The following is a 21,580-nucleotide window of genomic DNA, read 5'->3' as shown; positions in this document are numbered from 1 at the left end:
GACGGCGGAGTTGTCGCTGTAGGTGAGTGTTGGAGAGGTCTGCCCGGCACAAGCGTCCTGAAACTGACACCCAGCGGCCCGCAGCGATTCTCGGGGCCGCGCTAGGTCGGTCAAAGAGCCATGGGGAACGCGGAGAGCGGCCTCGGCGGAGCCAGCGGCGACGAGGAGGAGGTGGAGACGGAGAGTCCCGGCTTCGCGGAAGACAGTCCGGCCTCTGCGGCCACTGGCGGCGGTGTCGGAGGCGGCGGAGCCTCCGCGTCTGGCAGGAGCGGAAGGGGATCGAACAGCCCGCCCGTGCCCACCGGCGGGCCACCCAACCCGGGGGTCCTCCTGGAGCAAGTGAAGCTGAGGGAAGCGGCGGCCCGTATCAGCGACTCCGGGGTCGCCATTCACGAGTCGGTGCTCGCCGGGAACGAGGGTGTCCTGGTGCGGTGGCTGGAGGACCGGCTCAACCGAGGAGAGGAGTCCGTCAACGTGGAGCAGTTCTGTGAGGTGCTGGAGACCAGAGACGCCCCCAGAGATGAATGTGAACAGGTAAAGTTTTGACGTGGCTCATGTACCTGATGTTAAACTATTTGTTCTGTGGCCCCACTGATAGCTGCTATCACGCCCGTTTATGAGGAGCGAGTAGTAAACAAGATTGCCTGTGTGAGGTCATGACAGCGCCAGACATGATCCATAATACAGGCTGATCTGTAATCTTAAGGAAGAGCAACGAAACGATAGAGCTGAGCTGTCATCGTGTCTCCTCTGCTGGACACGGTTATTGTCACTTCAGCTCTGGCCTCTTTGGGCACAACACGCTGCTTTGTGGTCTGTTGTCTGACATGTGCCGTTTAACCAAAGGTTGTAGATGAATGGGTAAACTAATGAATGTGAACTTTAGACTGGCCTTTGGCAATGTGCTGGTACACAGGGAATGCCATGGCTGGGCTCTAAATTACTGCACACTACAATGTATCCATCAAAATATCCAAATATGACTATTTCAACACCTGTAAAATATAGCATAACAATAGCTGTAGGGCAAATGTGTGCCTCATAGATTAAAGACTGACAGGTTTTTTTGCGATGTTTGTGTGTAGGAATGTAAGTTCTTGTGTCAGTGTATACATTTTCTGAGTGTGTCCTGATCTTGTCCCCGGTCTCAGGCTTTTGGACAGTTCGATGCAGAGGGAGATGGGGTGGTGGACGTCGAGAGCATGCTCATTGCTCTGAAGAACTCCAATGGAGCTAATCTACAGGGAGAGCTGAGTCACGTGATAAGACAGCTACAGGCATGCTCCCTAACCCCAGGTACGAAATACGATTTGTTTGGTATGGCGATCAAGGCACACCTCATTTGGATAGACACCAGGCCGATGAACTTACCACAAAGACAGACAACTCCTCTTTTCTTGTATTGTTTCCACAGGTTTTGTTGACATATTCTCCAAGACCAAAGACCGGTTAGGGGCACATGCATCTAAGATCCTTAAGTTTCTACACAGGAACCGTATTCCCAGCAGTGCCATCCCTTTCCCTTTATTAGAGGGCTACAACAGTATCTGCACCATGAGGTCAAGTGTGGTCCAGGACTTCTTGGAATTCCTCTTGCAAAAGGAGAAAGGTGAACACCACAGATGGGCATGAAAAATGACTGGTTTGTGCTAAATAGAGGATTTGGACTGTGAAGTTCTCAACTGTCTCTTGTGTACTTTAAGCATGTGGAAGCAGTAAATACATGTCTCGCAGTGCAGCCGCTTCCCTTTCCTGCACAACATTGAGACAGTTGTCCCTAATCTGTATTTGTTTCTCTCAGATTTAGATATTCAATACAGAGCAGAGTTGGACCGTGATCCAGAGGTGGACAAAGTGAAGGTGGTCGCACAGTGCTACAGCACAATAGAGTCTTCATCAAACGTTGCAGACATTTACAAGATGACAAATGGAGAGACTGCATCTTTCTGGCAGTCAGACGGCAGTGCACGCTCACACTGGATTAGGTAAAGTGTGACTCAGTAGCTTGCGGCTGACTGTCACACGTGCTAGACCTTTGATTCAAGGAAGTCGTGACCTATATGTGTATCATTGAATTGAAGGTGGAAACCCATCTCTTTTTTGCCCCCCCCCCCCAGATTGAAAATGAAACCAGATGTGGTTTTGAGACGTCTGGCCATCGCTGTAGCCTCCAATGACCACAGCTACATGCCCCAGCTGGTCTCCGTTGCTGTGGGGAAAAATCGGCGTTCCCTGCAGGAAATCCGAGATATCCGAATCCCAAGCAACGTCACAGGCTACGTAGCTCTCCTCGAGAATGCAAACATCACGCACCCCTGTGAGTCAAACCTTCCAATCTGTCTACTTTGTTGTGTGTGTTTGTTTTTCAATCTTGGGCTTGTGCGTTCCTTCACTGATGCTTGTGGAGAAATGTTCTTTGGCTCCTCTCTAGTGAAGGCTGAGCATGATGTCAGCTACAGAGGAGCAGCATGTGGTTCATAGGTAGTTGAGTGGGTAAATACCTCACTTTTGAATCCATGTTCAAGCTGCTATCTGACTAGCTCTTAAAGTAGCATCTGTAAAGCCAATAGACCACACACCTGCTTATTAGAAGCTAGAGAGACTCGACTGAAAGCGACAGCTGGATGTAACTGAGTAAACATAACATCAAGTTGGAATCAGATGCAGCTGTGACCAAGAAACAAGGACAAATTGCGGAGGTTTAAATGATGGGGACGAATTCCGCAATGATTTAAAAAATTGGTCCTGTGGTTTTTAGATCTAACTACAGGCTGATCCCGTTGTTTCTCACTAAATCCATTCTACATCAATTAGTCAAGCCGTCCCTGATTTCACGTGGTGAGGGCAGGTACCCAGGGCGAGCAGATCTCTTCTTCCGAGATGCAAATCAAGCAAAGGATTCAAGTGCCAATCTCTTAGTTCTACGTCACTCCCTCTCTCTCCAAATAAGCCCTGCTTTACCAGTAATCCCATAGTTGTCTCCACACTGAAAGATGGAAATGGGACCAAATTAGCAGACACTTAAAATTCTTCTCAGCATCTTGCCTTCAGGGCCCTGTTGATCAAAATCATCTGTTTCCCCATCGCTAATAGAAAACATATTCTCTCTCTGTGATGGAAATCTGGAAATACAAGAGGCTGGAACACAACATTTGTCTTTGTGTATTTTAATATGGGCTTTCTGCACAAAGGATCAACACAGAGAGTCACAGAGGTCTCAGAGTGAAGATGCAGGACAGTCAAATGCAAGGATCTTGTATAGGAGAACTAAGGGGCCAGTTCAGACTGGTTCTGTAGATGCATTTTAAGGAGAGGAATCTAAACAATAAGTGATAAACGGGTCCCACAGTTTTCAGGTCAAACAGTTCAGACCATCAAACAGTTCAGGTCATATAGTATTTGGACATGTTGTATATGTATGTAGATATAGGTCATAAAACTTACTTTTCAAGTAAAACATTTCACACACACTTAGTTATTTTTCTACTACACTTCCAAGACCTATTTGTTAGTGACACTTTTGCTAGTTTCCCTTCTTAGGTCTTTAAATTCTCCGTCCGAATTCCTGTCTGTCTGTTCTTTTCTAGTGACAGAGCGCGGCTATTTCCAAGATCTATGCATTGATTTTGTCACTGGACTCTATAAACAGGATAAAGACTACTTATAGGCAGAATAAATGGTGGTTAGATTCGCTGAGGAATGCTGGGATGAGAGGATTAACAGGGTCTTAACTAACCATCTCCTTTACTCAGATAATTAAAAAATGTCCAATCTCTCCAAATCCAGGCTATCAAAAACTCGCCCCCATTGCAGCAGTCATATGTTTGTTCACCACCCTTAATTTGAGAAATCCCATAACTTGGAGACCTTCTCTAATGTTGATCAATCTCCAACACTGGCCTGTAATAACCATATTCAGTGCTCCCACATATTTATCCTCATTAAACTCTAAACCAGCGAACACTGTTGCTCTCAAAACTCTCTTTAGCTTATTCTTGAATTCTTAAGTCTGCACAGCTGCTCTCCATCTCTGCATTTGATACAAAGTGCCAGTGGTTAATGTGATTCTTCAATGTGCTGCAGAGGCTTCCTTCAGATGAGGGTAACTTGGTCTGTAACCTTTTGTTTTGCTTCTGTGCAGCTGCTCTGTGAGTTATCATGTGTGAGTCACTGACCACACACTCCCAACACAGGCACCAAGCAATTTCCAAATAGACATTTTATTTCATTTTGTTTAATTTATCATCCCATTGGGTTATATCTCTTCACTTTCTTGTAATGCTAGTCTTTTAAAGGGGCCTGTTTTTTTGTAATTTAATATAAGTGGAATGTTTTGCTCCTGGCCACATAGAGAAAACGTCATGCTGAATCAGTCACAGCTTTTTGTTTTGCAAATGGCCACGTGCCTTGTGCTGTTAGAAGATCTCACCATCTGTCCTTCTCGGAAGATGAAACAGTGACTGCGGCATTTTTGCACAGTGTATTCCATCAGTCCGCTATAACCACATTATCTCATCACCAAACCCCAGACATCCAAATCAACATTAAGCGGTGCCTGAGTGATGGATGTGACACACGGATTCATGGCTTGAAGACTCTCGGCTATCAAATTACCAAGAGCAAAGAGGTGTCTGTTTCCGATGCTTCGGCCATCTGGTACCTGTCTCTCCTCACCTCCCTGGTCACTGCGTCCATGGACACCAACCCTGCACTGGCTCATACTGTCCTCCAGAGCACACAGTAAGACACCACTCGTTCTTTTTTCATTTGTATGATTTAAAATAGTGTAACAATCTTTGTAAGTAAGCAAAGTGATGCTTCAGTTTTATTGTAAAGTGTAATTTCTTCTTCTGGGCAGTGCTTGAGTTCTGAGGTTTGGTTTGTGTTCTCCTCCTAGAAAAGCTTTACGGCACATGCCGCCGTTGTCCCTCACGCCGTCATCCACAGAGTTCCCCAAGTTCTTCTCTTTGAACATCCTGGAGGAGGTGGATGGATTTCTGCTCAGGATAGCTGAGTAATGACCTGCAGGCGTCACGCCCTCATACTCATCCATCACTGCCATACTGAGCTCATAACACATTCAAATCAAAGTATCGATTGTCTCCGGAACCATCTATTGACACATTCACCTTCCACTTAATGTACTGTAAATGCTCAAGTGGTGTTCGGGGTCTTGATCAACAATTGCTGCAACATCATGACAGAAATAACTTCATCAGTTGTTTATGTTATTGTGAGCTGCATTGAGTAGAGAAATATTTATTATTGAAATTATTTGTTCGCAGAAATACATCTTAGATTTCGAGATTAAGGTAATAATTTGTAATATTACAAAAAGAAAGTCGTTATTTAAAGAGAAAATAAAACACATATTATTACGCTCTTAGACTTGTACTTAAATGTGTTAAAAGTCATAATATTCTGAGAAAAATGGATGCTCGTCAGATTTCCACTTCTGTCCAAAGTCTGGAACCAATTAGAGGGAAACTTCAAAACCAGTTTTAAATAGCACTCAGAAGTAAACAACCAAAGCCTAACAGTTGACCACTACCGAACATTTACTCCTCCACCAAAGAGGCAAATTCCTCCAAGTCTGTGTGGATCTTGTAAGTGAGTATCTTGTTATTTTTTAAACCTGCACAAAAAGTATAACTAAACAAGCTGCTCTATCTTTCTCATTTTAATAGAGGCAGCCGGCTGATCTTTTGTCAACCCGCCTCTAACATTACAATCTCAAGATCTTCTCCCTTTAAGTGGCCCAAATACTTCAGATGAATCAACAAACCTTCACTAACTAAACATTTTTTCTTATGAGATCTTCAGTTTGTTTAGTTTAAAGATTCCAAGTTGTTGAAGTGAAAATAGCTTGTTTGCACTTTTGTTTGGTCCAAATGCAGAGGTATTGTATTTAATACGAGTGAGCTGCTGTTGAATTTGAACCAGGTTTTGAGTCCACATATCTTCCCTAAAGAATAGGAGTAGTTATGGATTGTTCAATGGTTAATCAGAATTAGTGCAGTGACAAATTGGTCATGTAAGCATTGTTTTAAAATCAGCTTGAAAACTGTAGACCTTCCTTTCAGAAGTGAGGGCACATGTATGACCATGCATACAAAATTATTTTGGCTATCTTAAATAGTTTCATATAAGATTATTTAATATTTCTATGTGCACCCCAAAACTAACATATGTTTGTTTCTTTGCTTCGGTGTAGCTGCTGTGTGAGTCCTGATGCAGAACTGACCCTCCTGGCCTTCGCTCTGGCCAGAGGCAGCGTGGCCAAAGTCCTCCAGGCCCTGGCCTGCCTCAGTGAACATTTAGAGACAGACTACCGGGCCTCCACCCTCATCGTGTCTATGGCCTCTGTTAGGCTGCGACTACTCTACCGCAACGGTAACGTAACCGAATCCTCCTTCCCTCTATCACTCTCACTCACACATTTGAAACCATCGACTCCGGAGAGAAAGTGCTTCGCTGCCAAGAACGAAATGCATTTGTGGACTATGGAGGCGAAAACTGCTAATTCTGTTATGAAGCTGCAGTGAGGTTAACATGGCCTCTCAGTTTAGGGATGGAATTATAACCCGTATGAGGTATGATAACATGATCTCCAGACAATGGAACCACAATGGGGTCTGTACTTTCTCCAGAATTTGCATTTCACAAGGCAAAAATGCAGCAGGATATTCTCCACTCACACACCTTCACAATAACACACAAATCTGCAGAACATTTAAGTGAGGGAGGCACAGCATGCATGAGGCAGGATATAACATATAAATTCCGCAGCAGAGATCACATGTTTTTGTTTACAGATCGTCCGCAGCTACTGACTTGTACATGTGTGTTCTCACATACAGCCTAACTGGATAATTCTGGAGTTCAGTGCTTGTCTGATAGCAGCTATAATGATTTATGATACATTGCAGGAAAGCCCCTCCAGCTGCACCTACAGGCCTGTGATGTAAAGAGTAAAGAGGAGAAATCAGGACCAGAGAACATGCTCACAGAAACTTCCACTGGAGACGGTAAAACTGAGACTTATAACAGTACATCTTTAGTTTTAAGTACAGTATGAACATACCCCCTCTCATCTATAACTGAGTGTTTGTCCCTCCTCAGGTTTTCTCACAGAGAGCGGCAGGAAGAAAGCCAGTGTGATCCTGTCGACAGAGGACCAGAGCAACTTCCAGGTCACTCAGATGAAGATCAAAGTGAGGCTCCACATGATTTCACAGAGTGTGTGATAACCCAGACAGTGATGGAGGATTACAGTACATAACACTTGCTCTCTGGTTTGTGCGAAAAGGTACGAAAAGGAGCCATTGGTGCAAAATGTGGCTTAGTTTTCGCCTACAAAGACGAGGACCCATTCGATGCAGAGAAACATTTCAAGAGGTTCAAAAAGTTTGACGAGTGGGACTACACGGACTACAAAGATTTTGTACAAGACCAGTAAGAATCCATTCCTAACTGACTATATATAACTTATTATTTGAGAAGTCTGCTGTAATGGGCGAATAAGTACATAGAATGGTCCAATCTAATAAGACTTTGGTACGAAGTGGACATCTTTTTCCTCTGTTGTGGACCCCGCTCAGCAGTGTGGGGGTCTGCCTCAGTGGTTTATGTGAATGACTGACACACCATGCTGTCATCTGACCTGCAGTGTGAGGATTCCAGCACAGTCTGAGGATGAGCCCATTGGCTGGTTTGAGCTCGAGGAGGACTGGAACGACATAGAGATCCGGCTGCAGCAGTGTCGGGTTGCAAAGGTACACACTACATCCAGTTAAAGATAAGATATCATTTTACTTAGACCACACATTTCCATCTCATAAAAAATGTGTGATTTGTATATCACCCCTCATGCAGTCCTTTTAAACTAGAATGACAGTCATTTATTTCAGTCCACTAAACATTTTTGTATCAAGATCCATGAATTCTTCTAATCATTGGAAAATCATCCCACAATGGGAGATGTGTTCTTCCTTGGATCATGCCCACACCGCTACAACATTTCATGGAGATCGGTTGAGTAATATTTGTGTAATCTTGCAAACCTTGGCAGAGGTAAATATTAGATATTTGATAATACAGAAATTTTGCTATCTTTCTTTTGGTCTGCAAAAAAAAAGAAGAAAAACACCAATAACAAGATCCTACTAGTTTCTGCGTATCAAAACCTGATACTGTATATCGTGTATAACTTTGCCATAGAGCTTCATTGTTAAAAATATGAAATACACCTCAGTAAGCATGTCACATCATTACAAAACAACACAGGCACTGCATATTATTTTGATCTTATCCCACAACCATCATTCTACTGTTGTAAACATAAAAAATAGCATCAGATGTAAACTGATTTCCAGCTGAAAATAGTCTCGAGCAAATGCATTCAGTAAGATTAATGTTTGCTAGAAATTACAGAGCCCCGTTGTCTTAGAAAATGAATAAGCTCGAGAGCATACATTTGTAAACAGGTTTCAAAGCATGTTTTCTTCAATAGGAACCTCTGTTTTCTTGATTTTCCAGTTCCTGATGGTGAAATTCCTCTGCACCAGGCAGGACTCGGCCGAGCGTCTGGGGGTGCAGTCCATCAGCTTCAGTGGCTACCTGTGCCCTGGGGCAGAGAAGCTGGGAGACCTGGACGACCTCAGTCCAGAGGGAGAGAGCATCGACCGTGATGCTGTCACTGGACTGTGTTTACTGAACAAGACCCTGTTCTTCATTCAACAGCTGACACGAGACATGGTAACTACTGATCACTGCTTGACAGAGCATGTAGAACAATAAAAATCAACATACCAGTATAAGGTATATATACTTGTGTATGATTGTCATTATACGCTTTTACTTTATTATATTTGTGAGAAATTTGCTGACATGCATCATGGCAAGCCCAGTGAGAATAATCTTCCAACATCTTTTTGTCTCTTTACAATGACCCAATATTAAATAAGATGGGGAGCAAGCACAAACACCCTCTTTTCACATCTGACTCTGCAGGACGCCTCTCACTTCAAGCAGAAGTATCTCCTGGACTTCAGTGATCTCAGCCTCCACCGCTTCTGGAACTTCTACAGTAAACTCAGGGAGATGTGAGTGTTGGTGCTGTGTTTCTCTTTTGGATCGATCAGGCCCGGTACACAGTCGCAGACATCCAAACATACTGAGGGCTCAATTGTAATAAAGCTTATGTCTTTGTCTCAGCGAGGGCAAGGAGGTGTTGAAGAGCAGAGTTCTCCTGCTGCAGTTGATGCAGAACTGTTTCCCCATGCTACCCAACCCAGTGGGGTCCCCGGGCCCAGAGGAGAACCAAGTGCCAGATGAGGGAGCCACCGCAGCAGCTGGTCCGTCCACGTCCAGCGGTGGAGACCCACTGAATGACAGTGTGCGGGCTGTGTGGGAACTCTACACTCACCTCTGCCAAAGTAAGAACCCATCTGCTCTCATGCAACAAGGAGGAGTAAAAATGTTTGCTTAGTAGTTTATTCAGTGGATGGTAGTAACTTGTCATGATATGTAAGAGTTTGTGAAAACCTGTGTAGTAATAATATTTTTCATGTTTGTGTTTTTAGTTGCCGATGGTCCAGAGGGTGAATCACTAGTGGAAAAAGCTTTGCACAAGGAAGCAGTCAAGTCTATTCTTAATGGAGCCGCTGTTTTCTTCCCTGATAAACACGTCAGACGAGACAAACTCTTCCACATGATGGTGAGTTTACACAAAAACAAACAATGAAAAGCATCTTTATACAAATTATTTGTATTGTAATTTGTTTTTATTTATACCATGTGATGATGAACGATTGGTTAATCAAACAAAGACGTAGCAAAAAATGTTTAAACGTTCCTGGTCAATATTACCTTTAGATTGTCTCTCTGTTATATGGGATGATATCTGGGGGATTGCGGGGGAGGAATTTGGGGTCCTTTTTTTATTGACCTTGACCAATCAGCCCCATTAAGGAGAGGTAGTGATAAAGACATAAATGATTTTATAAATATTTCAAATACTGATATAAATCATTAAAAAAATTGTTTTACAGAAAAATATCACTGAAGAGGATCAGCCAGTGTCCGTCAAGGTGACGTTTGAATCACTTTGTAATTACTTCAGGTAAGTGCAGGTTAACACATCATCATATTCTCACACACACTCGGTTCACAATGGATCAGCTACATCTGGGTTTTCTCTACGCAGTGACCAGGATCCAAGTGGCCTCCTCCTGCTCCCACCTAAAGGAGCTCCCTCAGACTTTGACATCAGCCCCATACTGTCAGTCATGGAGACGCTGCTGCTGGTGGCAACAAGAGAGGTGACACCTCTGCTACACTCACACACAACTCAACTGTCTCAAAGCTTCTGTCTCCATCGCTTAATGTCTTGAAGTGAAATCGCGTGTATTTATCTACTTTTACAATGTTCCTCCTTGTCCAACATAACTTCTTTCTCTCAGTGTGAGGTTATGATGGTGGATGAGAGTAGAGGAGCCAGCAGGACGGTGCTGTTGTCCTTGTTCTGGGCACTGCAGGGGAGTCTGCTCTCCTGGTGCTACCTGCAACTCAAAGTAGGAACATCCTCAGCTGTCGCTATGGACCTGGCAAGAGACATCCTACTAAAATGTGAGATACAGTAACAATGTCGCTTTGCTGACACAAGCAATGTTCTCACAGCTCCCTATTTATTTAGTAGAATTTGTTGGGTATAATTCAACTTAAATGGGACAATCCATTGATTCTCTCATTAGATGTGGATCAGTTCCTTGGAAGCATCAAGACGATTCTTGGATCCCTGCTGGAGAAATACACTGGTGCTCAAATCACTGACAAACTTGGCAGCTCCATTCTAGCCACAGTCTTCAGACAACTGGTAAAACATATTACTTTGTGATTTAAAAATTTCCTCAAGGACACTTTTACATTTGGCTCTGCCGAGTGAATAGGATTCATATTTGCTGTTTTCCCATCAGATGATCTTCCTCCTGGAGCTGTGCTCTCTGGACATCCCTCACAGTGTGTTGCTGAAGAGCTTCTCCACTCTGGTGGAGCTGCTCAAAGGTCTATCCAGTGACACTGGAGACATATTTTCTAAGGTCAGTCCACTCACACACGTCAGGGCACATGTTTACATGTAAACAGCCTCCCATCCCAGTATAGTATAGACTTTTGAGAGTGCAGTATTTAAGGCTTGGAGGGGTTTGAAGAAAGGCAACAGTAATTGAACCAGTGATGGTGGAAGTGTCTCAGATCCTTTATTTAAGTAAAAGTAACAAGACAGCACAGTGCATATAAAAGTACTCCATTACACTTAAAAAGTATTGCAATAAAAATGGCACGTACAATGATTGTGTTATTAGCTAAATGGATATTATAGAATTATTACTAATAAATTATTGTTTCAATAGTAGACTGGTGTCAGGGGAATCGTTGGATCTGATTTGAATTAGTTCCTATACTGTTGAGGAGTTTAATCTTTTAGCATAATATATTGCAGAACTCATCATAGGTTTATGTCTTCATCCTGAAAATAACATGATATGTAAGATAAACAAAATGCAATAAAAAGTACAACATTTCAGTAGTATATAGAAACATGAAAGATCTAGAGTGAAATACATCAACTTACAAAGCAATTGAGGAAATGCACTGTTGCTGTCCACCACTGAGTGTAACAAGCATTGACTGCACGTCAGGTGGATCAGGAGAGCTGGCACCAGCCCCAGCAGCCAGTGGTGCTGAGGAACTGGAAGATGGAGTCGCCTCACAACTATGAGAACAGCCGCCATGAGACCAGCATCTTTGCCTGCCCCGGTGCTTCCTCCTTTGAGGTGGAGTTTGATGAACGCTGTGAGACAGAGAAGAGGTACTCTCGTTTAAAAATGTTTAAATGTTTCTTCGCTTTAAAAAAAAAAAAAACCTTTGAGGAGTTATTCTAACCCGTCTGCTGTATTCCGAATATTCACAGATACGACTACCTAGAATTCACAGATTCTAGAGGAGGCAAGGTCCGCTACGATATGAAAGTCGGAACTGAGAAGTGGCCAAAGGTAGGATATGGGAAACCTCTTAACTTGTCTCCATATGACACACTGTTGTTTCTTAATTCCTTAACGCATGTCTGTTGTTTCTCTCTGCTCCTTCAGAAGGTGACGTTTGACACTGGCCCTCAGCTCCAGTTCCTCTTCCACTCTGATAGCAGCAACAACGAGTGGGGTTACAAGTTCAGCGTGACGGCGCTGGGACTGCCAGACATCACCATTTCGTGGATGTCGGACTTACAGCTGCTGGTGGCTCGTCTGATGGGTCGTCTTGCATCAAGAACTCTGGCACTGAAATCACCTCATGGTAAAAAAAAATAATCCAAAACCCATTATCAAACTAAGGCCTGCTCTGAAGTGTCTCTCTGTGTAAAGTTTCTGAATGAACACATTGGATCTTTATCCGTAAATCTGTAAATTAGGGCTGCACGATATTAGGAAAATGTGCGATATGTGATAACATTGCTTAATATCGCGATGACAATATGAATTGCGATACATAAACAGTCCCTGGCTGTGTCTGACACGGCTCCTTGCTCCGTCAAATCTCTGTTTTCTCTCTATTCTCTTCTTTTTCTCGTCTTCCGACAATGATTCATTGACGGAAAAAACTCTCAATGATCTACATGTCTTTAATTTATTATATAGGGCAGAAGGCTCCATCTGAATGGCCAAAATATTGACATGCAGAGTGCAGATGAATGGCGCATGGAACACCATTTATAGCATTTGTCGTCTTTTCGATGGGTATATTGCAGACGTCGATATCGCGATGACGATACATTTTGCGATATATCGTGCAGGCCTTTTGTAAATCACTCAAGCATTTTGCAGACTCTTGATAACAGATTAAAGAGCTAACAATTGTGGGTTGCTGTCTATTCTCAGAGATGCGCACTGTAAAAGAGCTTCCTACTTGGAAAATGTCCCATGTTCAGTCTTCTCCTTTATGGAAGCCTATCCTGCGACACGGACTGTGTGAAACAAGGGAAACGGATCATAGTAAACCACCCACAGATCAGGTATAGTCAAGTCTGCTTCATCCAGTAATATTGTTACTTTCAAAGGATTATACTATTTGCATTTCCTAATCACTGCCGCTGGTAACTAGAGCTCCCCCTCTGTTTCTGTGTGGCAGACAAATTCATGGTCTTCTGATGAGTTAATGAGCTTCCTGGAGGACTTTGCTCGGTGGAACCCCTCGCAGGAACTGACAGACAATAGAACGGAGCTGATGAAAAAGTTCATGCACTCCTGCAGAAAACAAACGATGAGGAACGAGATAGCTCCTGGGTCCAAGACGGACCAAGCTGTAAATGCCATATGGGCAGCCATGGTTTACCACACACCAGCCCTCAACTGTGCCCTGAAGACCTACGGTAATTCCCGGCTTCAGTCAGTAGTCACACAGAGCAAAATATGTATTTGTTATCTTCCTGAATCTTTTTTTTTTACTTGCTTGACTCACTCAGTTGATTTCTCCCTTTTTATCTTCAAACGTGTAGTTAATCAGGACAGCAAGTCCTGTCTGAGTGAGGACTTTGTGCAGGTGTATTCATTAGCCGACAGCATCAGAACGTGGATGGTGAGTGACAGGATTGATACCTCTGTACATTATGCTGAATTTAACGATCGTTGTGTGGTGTGAATATTGTGCTGATAATGTTTTTTCTTCCTGTCAGCTGGAGATGAAACAGAAATATCTAGTTGGCAAAATGAATGAAGAGAAGGAAAGTATTCTTGATGAGTTTACTATGGAGACGTTAGGTGAGGACTAACCTAACCCCACACTTTTTTTGTGAGCGACCCTGTTATCCCCTGAAAAGAATTCTTCTGACCTCTGTTATTTTGTGTTTCCCTAGCTGACATGTGCATTGAGAAGAGCCTCCTGCTGTTCAGATTTCCCCCTTGTGAAGTAACATGCCAGGACAATGACTGTGTCAAAGCTGCAGAGGGCGGCAATGCGCCACTCTTGCGCTCTAGCTCGATCTCAGAAGCAGACTTCCAGCCCAGCTCCACTCCGCTACCTCAGACTGCAGGGGCTGAGGAGGGTGGTGAGGCCAAAGTTGGACAGAGCAACTCCTCCGGTGCTCAAGCTCAAAACCCAACTTCCGATGGGCAAAGTCGACGAGGCCACAGAGGCTCATCAGAGAGCCTCTCATCCCAGACGGCAGAGCCAGCCTCGCCCTCCGCCGTTCCCCGTAAACCCCTATTCAGTCGGGCCCGCCTACGCCTCCTGTCCTGCCGATCTGTAGAGGAGCCCCGCATGATCCCTTCCATCAAGGATCGCTACCCAATACTCAAACACATCCTAAACTTCATAAGGGACCAGTCTCTCACAACTGCAAGGTAACAGATCTTCTGATTTCTAACTCACATTCTGCATTCGTGTAATTTGTTCCATACCGGGTAAATTAATCAAATTTGACTCCTTGCAGCATTCTTCAGACACTGTCCCTAAGCAAAGCCCAGGCTCTGAGTGTGTGCAAGGTCCTGGAGATGGTTCAGCAGTGTTTGCAATCCCTTGGGAAGCCACACCTCTTCCAAGCCCCTTGCATCTTGTTCCTACAGGAGCTGCTGGCCTGCCAGAAAGACTTCACCTGGTATAGGAATTCTTTTCAGTTCAGACCCTGTGAAACATATGGCAGAGTCCGTTTTGTTTTCTTCTAGAATCATTTATGAAATGTTGAAAAGAGTAAAGTGAATCAGACTTAGGCTTGTATAGATTTTTCTGAACTCTACTATTAATGATTATATTAGAGGTGCTAAAATAATGTCTTGTTATTAAATTGTTAGTACTCACCAATGTCAGCTGTACAGTAGAATTTTCTCTCAAGATTTTCGTTTATTTTTTATTTTTTTCAGTTATTTCTCCCACCTGTCGGACAGTGGGCAGAAGCTTGGAGAGGAAGTGAGGCGTTCCTACCATCACTTGGTGCTCATGCTTGTGGAGGCGGTACAAGGCTTCAGCAGCCTCAATGAGAAGTAAGCTCTTATCTTTTTGCAGCCCACCATGTGCACTAATAACTGTATTCACAGAAATTACTAAACGATTGCAGCATTGATTAATCTGGTGGTGTAACCTGTATCCTTACTCTCCAGAGCCCTGCTCCCAGCCCTGTCATGTGTGCAGACCTGCTTGTTGCACCTTCTCGACATGAACTGGGAGGTGCACGACCTCCCTCTCTTCCTGAACATCAAGCTTCCTGACCTCCTGCTCAGCATGTCCCAGGAGAACATCAGTGTTCATGACATCGCCATCAGGTAATATCAGACTCACCTCCTTTTTACAATATGCTAAATAATCTCAGTGAAATTGCAGCCATTTAAATTGCAGAGGCGATTTATGCTTTTTGTGGTTTCTATCTCATTTTCAGTCAGTGGACGGAGGAAGATGAAATTACAGACTACAAGAAGAACCAGGAGTGGATGGATGAGTGTATGGACGGAATGTTTGAGAAGTGGTACGACAAAATCGATGAGGAAGACTCCATGGAGGACAGGAGAAAGGTACTGTACATCCCAGTGCATAAAAGACATAAAGGTACAATCATTAGAAATCCAATAAAATGTCTTTGAGCACTGCCAAGGAAAACAAATGGCCCTCCTTGTTTAACTGACCCCAAGTGCTTCTCTACTCTCCGTTGTCTTTCCTGTGCATCCTTGTGCATAATAGAGCAGATGTAGGCCTGCCGGTAATGAATGTAAAGACAACCTGCCATTTCAAAAAGATGTAATATCAATAGATCTGTTAAAGGTCTGTCATCAAGGTTGTAACGAGAGTAAACAGCCATGTTAGGAGCTCTTTCAGTATTTGCATCAAAGTATCCCTGTGACTCATTACATGCTAACACACATCGTGACATGCTAAAATGTTTATTTATATAGCACTTCTCAAAACAGTGCTTCACAAATATAAGGAAAATTCCTTAACTGAATTCAGATAAATAAAACAACAGACAAAGAAGAATAAACCATGCTAAAATTGTGACAGAAATTTAAGCATGACCACTGCTAGAATTAGGGGAATGCGGTAAAATAAATGTAACATTTGATTTAAAGGAAGCTACTGACACAACCCACCATATTTTCCCAGGCAGGGTAATCCAGAGCCTCAGCTCTTATATCAAAAGCTCTGTTCCCTTTAGCCTTCAGCAGAGAATCTGAAACGATTTAAAGTCCCTCGCCATAGGATCTGAAAGTACCAGCATAAAACAATATGCAATATACTGGGAACTCAAACCATTAAGTGTCTCGTAAGTAATCAAAAGAACCTCAAAATAAAAATGTTAACCGTACTGGAAGGCATGGTTAGATAAAAGTATGTTAAATAGTTTCTCGTGAACATTTTACAGGCTAAACATATGCTGATGTCTAGCCCGTATAATGTTCACCATCTTAGTTTTACGTGTTAGTGTCACCTCATACAAAAGCTAACACATTACATTCAAATGTTGTGTCTGATTAGAAAGACAAGCCCACCCATTAAAGGGATAGTTTACCCAGCAATGAAAATGCACTCATTATCTACTCACCACTATGCCGATGGAGGGGTGGGTGAAGTGTTTGAGTCCACAAAACACTTGAGGAGTCTCAGGGGGAAACAGTGTTAGAGCAGAAACCAATACAATTGAAGAAATGAGCGACCAAAGCCTCAGACGTAACAAAACAACAGAAAAAATACAACACACCTCCATACTGCTTGTGTGGTGTCATCAAAGTGTCCGCACGCCGAGACATTCATATTCAACTTGAAACAGCGCCATTTACACCGTATGAACAAGATGATGTCAAGATGATATTGCTGTGTAAATAAATATACCCGTTTCTATCATTTCTTTCCTCAGATGCACATGTTTATTGCACGCTACTGTGACCTGCTCAATGTTGTCATCTCCTGTGACGGCTGTGAGAGGATGGCTCCATGGCACCGCTATAGATGTCTGCAGTGCATGGACATGGACCTCTGCAAGACCTGCTTCCTCAGTGAGCTCACACACTCCCACTTCACTGCTCATGCACTCACACACTACCTGCACTAATCGAAAGTTGGACTAAAGCTTTGGAGCAAACCTAACTGTGTGTGTGTGTGTGTGTGCGTTGTTAAATAGGCGGTGCCAAGCCTGAAGGCCACGAGGACGACCACGAGATGGTGAACATGGAATATGCTTGTGACCATTGTCAGGGCCTCATTGTGGGCAGTAGGATCAACTGCAACGTGTGTGAAGACTTCGACCTGTGCTTTGGGTGCTACAATGCTAAGAAGTATCCTGACAGGTGACATATTTGATGGTTAATCTTGTTCAAACGCTTATTTTGCTTCACCTTAGACTTGTTTACTCAGTCATTTTTATAAAATCTCCGTCTCCAGCCATCTGCCCACCCATCGGATCACAGTGTACCCCATGGTGACCATACGAATCAGTGACCGCCACCGCTTGATCCAGCCCTACATCCACAACTACTCCTGGCTCCTGTTTGCTGCTCTGGCCCTGCACACATCCGAGCTGAGCAGTGAGAAGCAGACGGGTGGGGAGTTGCTGGAGAGCAACGCGTTGAGCCAGGCCTCAGCCCTGCAGACGCACTGCTCCCAACTCATCACTGACTGTTTGCTGAAGGGGCAGACGGGCAAAGGTAAGTCCAAACCAGAGAGTTGAGAGTTGGATGAGAAAACACCACCCTCAGGTGTCTATGCTGAATATGAAGCTAGACTGAGCAGACTGTCAGCTTAGTGTACGTTGAAGGCTACAGACAGACAGTGTCTTCTGCTGTTCACCTGGCAACCTTACAGTAATGACCCGAGAGTGGTTCTGATCTTCTCATATAACTCTCGGCAAGAAAACAAACTTTCCTACATTTCAAACAAAATCCTGGCCCTTGGAGAGGTTAATCCATTCATTTTCTAACTGTTTCATACAGCTGGATAAACTTGCGTACAACAATGTTATTTAAGTTTTTCAGATTACAACAAATTGTTAAAGGCCTTTGCCTCATTGTTAATGCATTTGTTATATTGTTTTTCTGTTTATTCAAACCTGTATTTTTATTTATTTTCTTTCCTTTTAATGGCTAACCCTTCAATGTTTTCTGTGTAGGTCTTCGTTCCTCTGCTTTGCTCGCTCTGCTGTCCTCCAATGATTCAGCCTCTGATAGCGAGCTGTGTCCAGCCTCTCCGGAGTCCTCTCAGGAGCTCAGTACAGCCACTGACACCTCCTCTCTCCCAGGCAGCACTGCGGCGATCTGCTCCCCATCATCCCCCAGGGACAAGGTGAGGAACAGGAGCAATGCTTTTAGAATTACATTAAGACTAAATGATCTTTGACCCCGTTCAGACCTGGCATTGGCATCCGTCCTGAGTAATGCGATAACAAGTGGTCAACTCTGTATAGGTGTGAACACAACCCAATCTGTCCTGAATGTGTCCTGAGATCCAAGCTCTCAAACCACATTAAGAGGTCGTCTGGGAGGCATGTGGCCACATTATTTTTGCTGTGTGAGTGCAAATACATCCTGGGCCACATATGAAGAGCCTTCTACTCAGCTAATGTCCTCTAACCTGCTCCAGTTTCACAACGAATAATTCGTATAATTTATACTTATCAGTGCACATGCGTCAAATCTTTCTTCATAGCTGCGCAGATTCATTTGTTCTGATTCTTTGTCACTCTTTCAAAACTCAAAACCAATCGACACCGGAAAAAACACTGTCAACTGACACATGTGTAAACTGATGTTAGTTAACAGAAGCATCATTTGATCTTCACAAACACAAATGACAGTTATGGTTATTTACATATAGAATGGGGAAGAGAGATTTGATCTCAAGTCACAGGAAATACATTCAGGAAGTATCTTATTATCAAGTGTGAACAGGAACACCTAACAGCGACCACTTCACCACTGTGATCAGATATCTCAGGATGGATGTTAATGCCAGGTCTGTGCAGGGTCTTTGTTTGGGTACGGGATCGTTATGGTTGCAGGAAGCAGAGCACACATAAAATAAATAAACATAAAAAAAGCTGATATTTGCACGATACAGATCTATTCCCTGGAACACACTTTGAGATATATACAGGTTCTCCCCATTCTGGATTTCTGCTTTGGCTCCAAGTCTGATTGCAGAAGCCCACCTCTGTTTGGTTTGTTTCTTGACTGGCTACACTGCATTCTCATCCAGAATGTGCTGATATTTAATGGAATCCTTTCTTTCCTGCATCGCTGCGATTTTCTTTGCATACTTGTGATGTTGAATAGTTTTTTTTATGACATCATAGTTAGGGTTTCCCCCTGATGACTCTTCCATGTTGATCCTGTTTGCTTTTTTTGGCAGCAAATCTGCAGTTTCATCTAAGAGTTTTCTCTGGTTTCCAGTTTGATACTTCTTGACTCCCGCAGGCTTCCCTGTAACTGCTCCCTCTTAATGATGCTTTGAAACAGCTGGAAGCAGTTTAATATCTTTTTATAGCCTCTTGCTTTATAGTCACGCTTCATTCATTGTCAGATCCTCAGTCAGTTGCTTCGCGGAGCCCCTGGTTGTTACCATAAGGTTTGAAGAGTCCAAGGATTTATTAGCTGTGGAAATGTCATCAGGTCACAAATCGTCATAATAGCTCTCGACCTGCTTAATGAGTCAATTAAAGCCTTACAAGATCTGAGTGTTCTGCATGAAGAGCTGTGTCTCTGTGACTTTTACAAAACCAGTATTGTTTTTTTGGGGGGATCATGGGAAAAGGAATAAGCTTGTTTTCAATCTCTGCTTACTGCAGGGGATGTATTTACTTTTTTTACTTAAAAAACCCCCAGGGGTTTTCAAAATGTGCATACAACAAACTCCATACAATGGTATAAATAAACAACTTTAATATAGCAATCTCCTGAATTGTTGTCATCATCTCTCCACCAGAGTAAACCATCAGGCAAGGAAACAAAGACAAAGGAGGTGGGCTCTCCTCCCCCTGCTCCTCCAGAGGTGTTGTCCCCCCCAAGCACCGGGGAGGGAGAGAAAAAGAAGTTGGTTACTCAAGACACTTTGGATTCCCCAAGTGTTAGCCAGACACCCTCTGTGTCCAGCGAGGACCCTCTCTCTCCTGTGATCCAGCGTAAGTACTGAGATTACATCCATCAAGACAGTTTTTTTTCCTTTGCTGTCTGGATTAACCATTTATGTTCTATTATCGCTCTCAGCTTCTGAATCTGGACCAGGGCCGATCAACTCCCCAGCATCAGATGTTATCAAGGAGACTGATGAGAGGCTGCCGCAGGTCCCCCTCCAGGAGCATGTGTTTTCAGAATGCTCCAGGGAGAGGATCCTGGGACTACTTGCAGCCATGCTACCACCTGCCAAACCAGTAGGTCAAACCAAAGACCAGCTTTTATGGGTTACACACTGAGGAACAAGTTTGACATTTTAGGAAAGACGATAAAAACAGCAAACAAGCATGAAGTTGATTTAGCTTAGTTTAAATGGAAATAAAAGACAAATCCTCATACCAGCACCTTTTAAAGCTCACTGATCAGCATGGGTTTTGGTTATGTACCATGTTATTGCTTATCTGGATACACAAACTTTCCAGAGTTTCATCTTCACCTTGGATCAACCAACAGAGACTCCAGAAAATCTCTGCTCCTGACTAAGAAAAAGTCCACAGATTACAGATTCAACAAATGATCATGTTGCTGTTTGGTACATTTTGTGTTTTTTTACCTTTATGAACTTCTTAACTATCTTATTTTAGCACCCATATTTCCCAAAACATCACCCTATGTCTTTTAATACAGACTTTAAATGTACAGATTAAACAATTACACCAAAATCGACCGACACTTACAACCGACTAACTGAATTATTTTGAACCCAACATACACTCATTTTCACAAATCACAATATTGCTCTAATATTTACTATTTTAAATGCACTGTATCTGTAATTAACATTTACATTGTCTTGTCTGTATCCTCAGGGCTGCAACCTGTGTCTGCCCAGTCTGAGCTCCATCCTGCCACAGCTTTTCAGAGCAATCATCTCCAACGCTGGCTCTCTGAACGAGACCTTTCACCTCACCCTCGGACTTCTGGGTCAGCTGCTGCTCCGAATCCCTCCAATGGAGGCCGACATTGCCGTCACAGAGGCGCTAGCTGACAAATACGAGTTGCTGACACAAGGAGAGGCCGCCACTTCAGACACTGAGGGTTGGAGGACCACTCAGCTGCTCTTCAGCCTCGGAGCCGTCTGTTTAGACAGGTAAAGCATATGAAACCTGATGAAGCCAGGGTTTTTGCTCATTGTATAGATCAATTGTCTTGATGGCACAGATGCAGACGTTGATACTAAAGAGAGGGTTCGCACCTATTTGGATTTGAGTCAGTTCAGACCTGAATAAGATATTTTCATTCCTTGATAATAAAAAAAAATTGAAAATTAAAATTATTGATTGACAACATGACAAAATTACTTAAAAAAAGAATAATAAATCGACAACAATCGCAGCATCTATAAACCATTGTTTCTCCTTATTCCTGCGTGAATTGAAGAC

General features: G+C 43.3%; 1 protein-coding gene across 2 annotated transcripts in view; it reads left to right on the top strand.

Moving 5' to 3' along the window:
- The first annotated feature begins 120 nt into the window (after positions 1-120).
- The window catches only part of zzef1 (zinc finger, ZZ-type with EF hand domain 1), a 33,593-nt gene continuing 12,133 nt past the window's right edge, over positions 121-21,580 (top strand). For both annotated transcript variants that reach the window (XM_053441093.1, XM_053441092.1), the window contains exons 1-40: positions 121-534; positions 1,152-1,296; positions 1,415-1,609; positions 1,802-1,985; positions 2,118-2,317; positions 4,530-4,740; positions 4,898-5,014; positions 6,215-6,393; positions 6,930-7,028; positions 7,123-7,214; positions 7,310-7,455; positions 7,670-7,775; positions 8,539-8,757; positions 9,013-9,104; positions 9,217-9,437; positions 9,585-9,718; positions 10,053-10,123; positions 10,208-10,322; positions 10,464-10,629; positions 10,755-10,876; positions 10,977-11,099; positions 11,700-11,869; positions 11,972-12,053; positions 12,150-12,351; positions 12,933-13,066; positions 13,183-13,423; positions 13,550-13,629; positions 13,727-13,811; positions 13,907-14,393; positions 14,483-14,647; positions 14,910-15,029; positions 15,147-15,308; positions 15,422-15,554; positions 16,892-17,030; positions 17,156-17,321; positions 17,416-17,678; positions 18,140-18,312; positions 19,951-20,146; positions 20,232-20,395; positions 21,008-21,288. In XM_053441093.1, the coding sequence (XP_053297068.1) occupies positions 121-534; positions 1,152-1,296; positions 1,415-1,609; positions 1,802-1,985; positions 2,118-2,317; positions 4,530-4,740; positions 4,898-5,014; positions 6,215-6,393; positions 6,930-7,028; positions 7,123-7,214; positions 7,310-7,455; positions 7,670-7,775; positions 8,539-8,757; positions 9,013-9,104; positions 9,217-9,437; positions 9,585-9,718; positions 10,053-10,123; positions 10,208-10,322; positions 10,464-10,629; positions 10,755-10,876; positions 10,977-11,099; positions 11,700-11,869; positions 11,972-12,053; positions 12,150-12,351; positions 12,933-13,066; positions 13,183-13,423; positions 13,550-13,629; positions 13,727-13,811; positions 13,907-14,393; positions 14,483-14,647; positions 14,910-15,029; positions 15,147-15,308; positions 15,422-15,554; positions 16,892-17,030; positions 17,156-17,321; positions 17,416-17,678; positions 18,140-18,312; positions 19,951-20,146; positions 20,232-20,395; positions 21,008-21,288 (6,794 nt within the window). The remainder of the gene's footprint in view (positions 535-1,151; positions 1,297-1,414; positions 1,610-1,801; positions 1,986-2,117; positions 2,318-4,529; positions 4,741-4,897; positions 5,015-6,214; positions 6,394-6,929; positions 7,029-7,122; positions 7,215-7,309; positions 7,456-7,669; positions 7,776-8,538; positions 8,758-9,012; positions 9,105-9,216; positions 9,438-9,584; positions 9,719-10,052; positions 10,124-10,207; positions 10,323-10,463; positions 10,630-10,754; positions 10,877-10,976; positions 11,100-11,699; positions 11,870-11,971; positions 12,054-12,149; positions 12,352-12,932; positions 13,067-13,182; positions 13,424-13,549; positions 13,630-13,726; positions 13,812-13,906; positions 14,394-14,482; positions 14,648-14,909; positions 15,030-15,146; positions 15,309-15,421; positions 15,555-16,891; positions 17,031-17,155; positions 17,322-17,415; positions 17,679-18,139; positions 18,313-19,950; positions 20,147-20,231; positions 20,396-21,007; positions 21,289-21,580) is intronic.

This window comes from Pleuronectes platessa, chromosome 15, assembly GCF_947347685.1.
Source record: "Pleuronectes platessa chromosome 15, fPlePla1.1, whole genome shotgun sequence".
Lineage (NCBI taxonomy): Eukaryota > Metazoa > Chordata > Actinopteri > Pleuronectiformes > Pleuronectidae > Pleuronectes > Pleuronectes platessa.
Note: the sequence above shows the minus strand (reverse complement) of the source record. Positions and strands in the feature narration are given on the sequence as shown.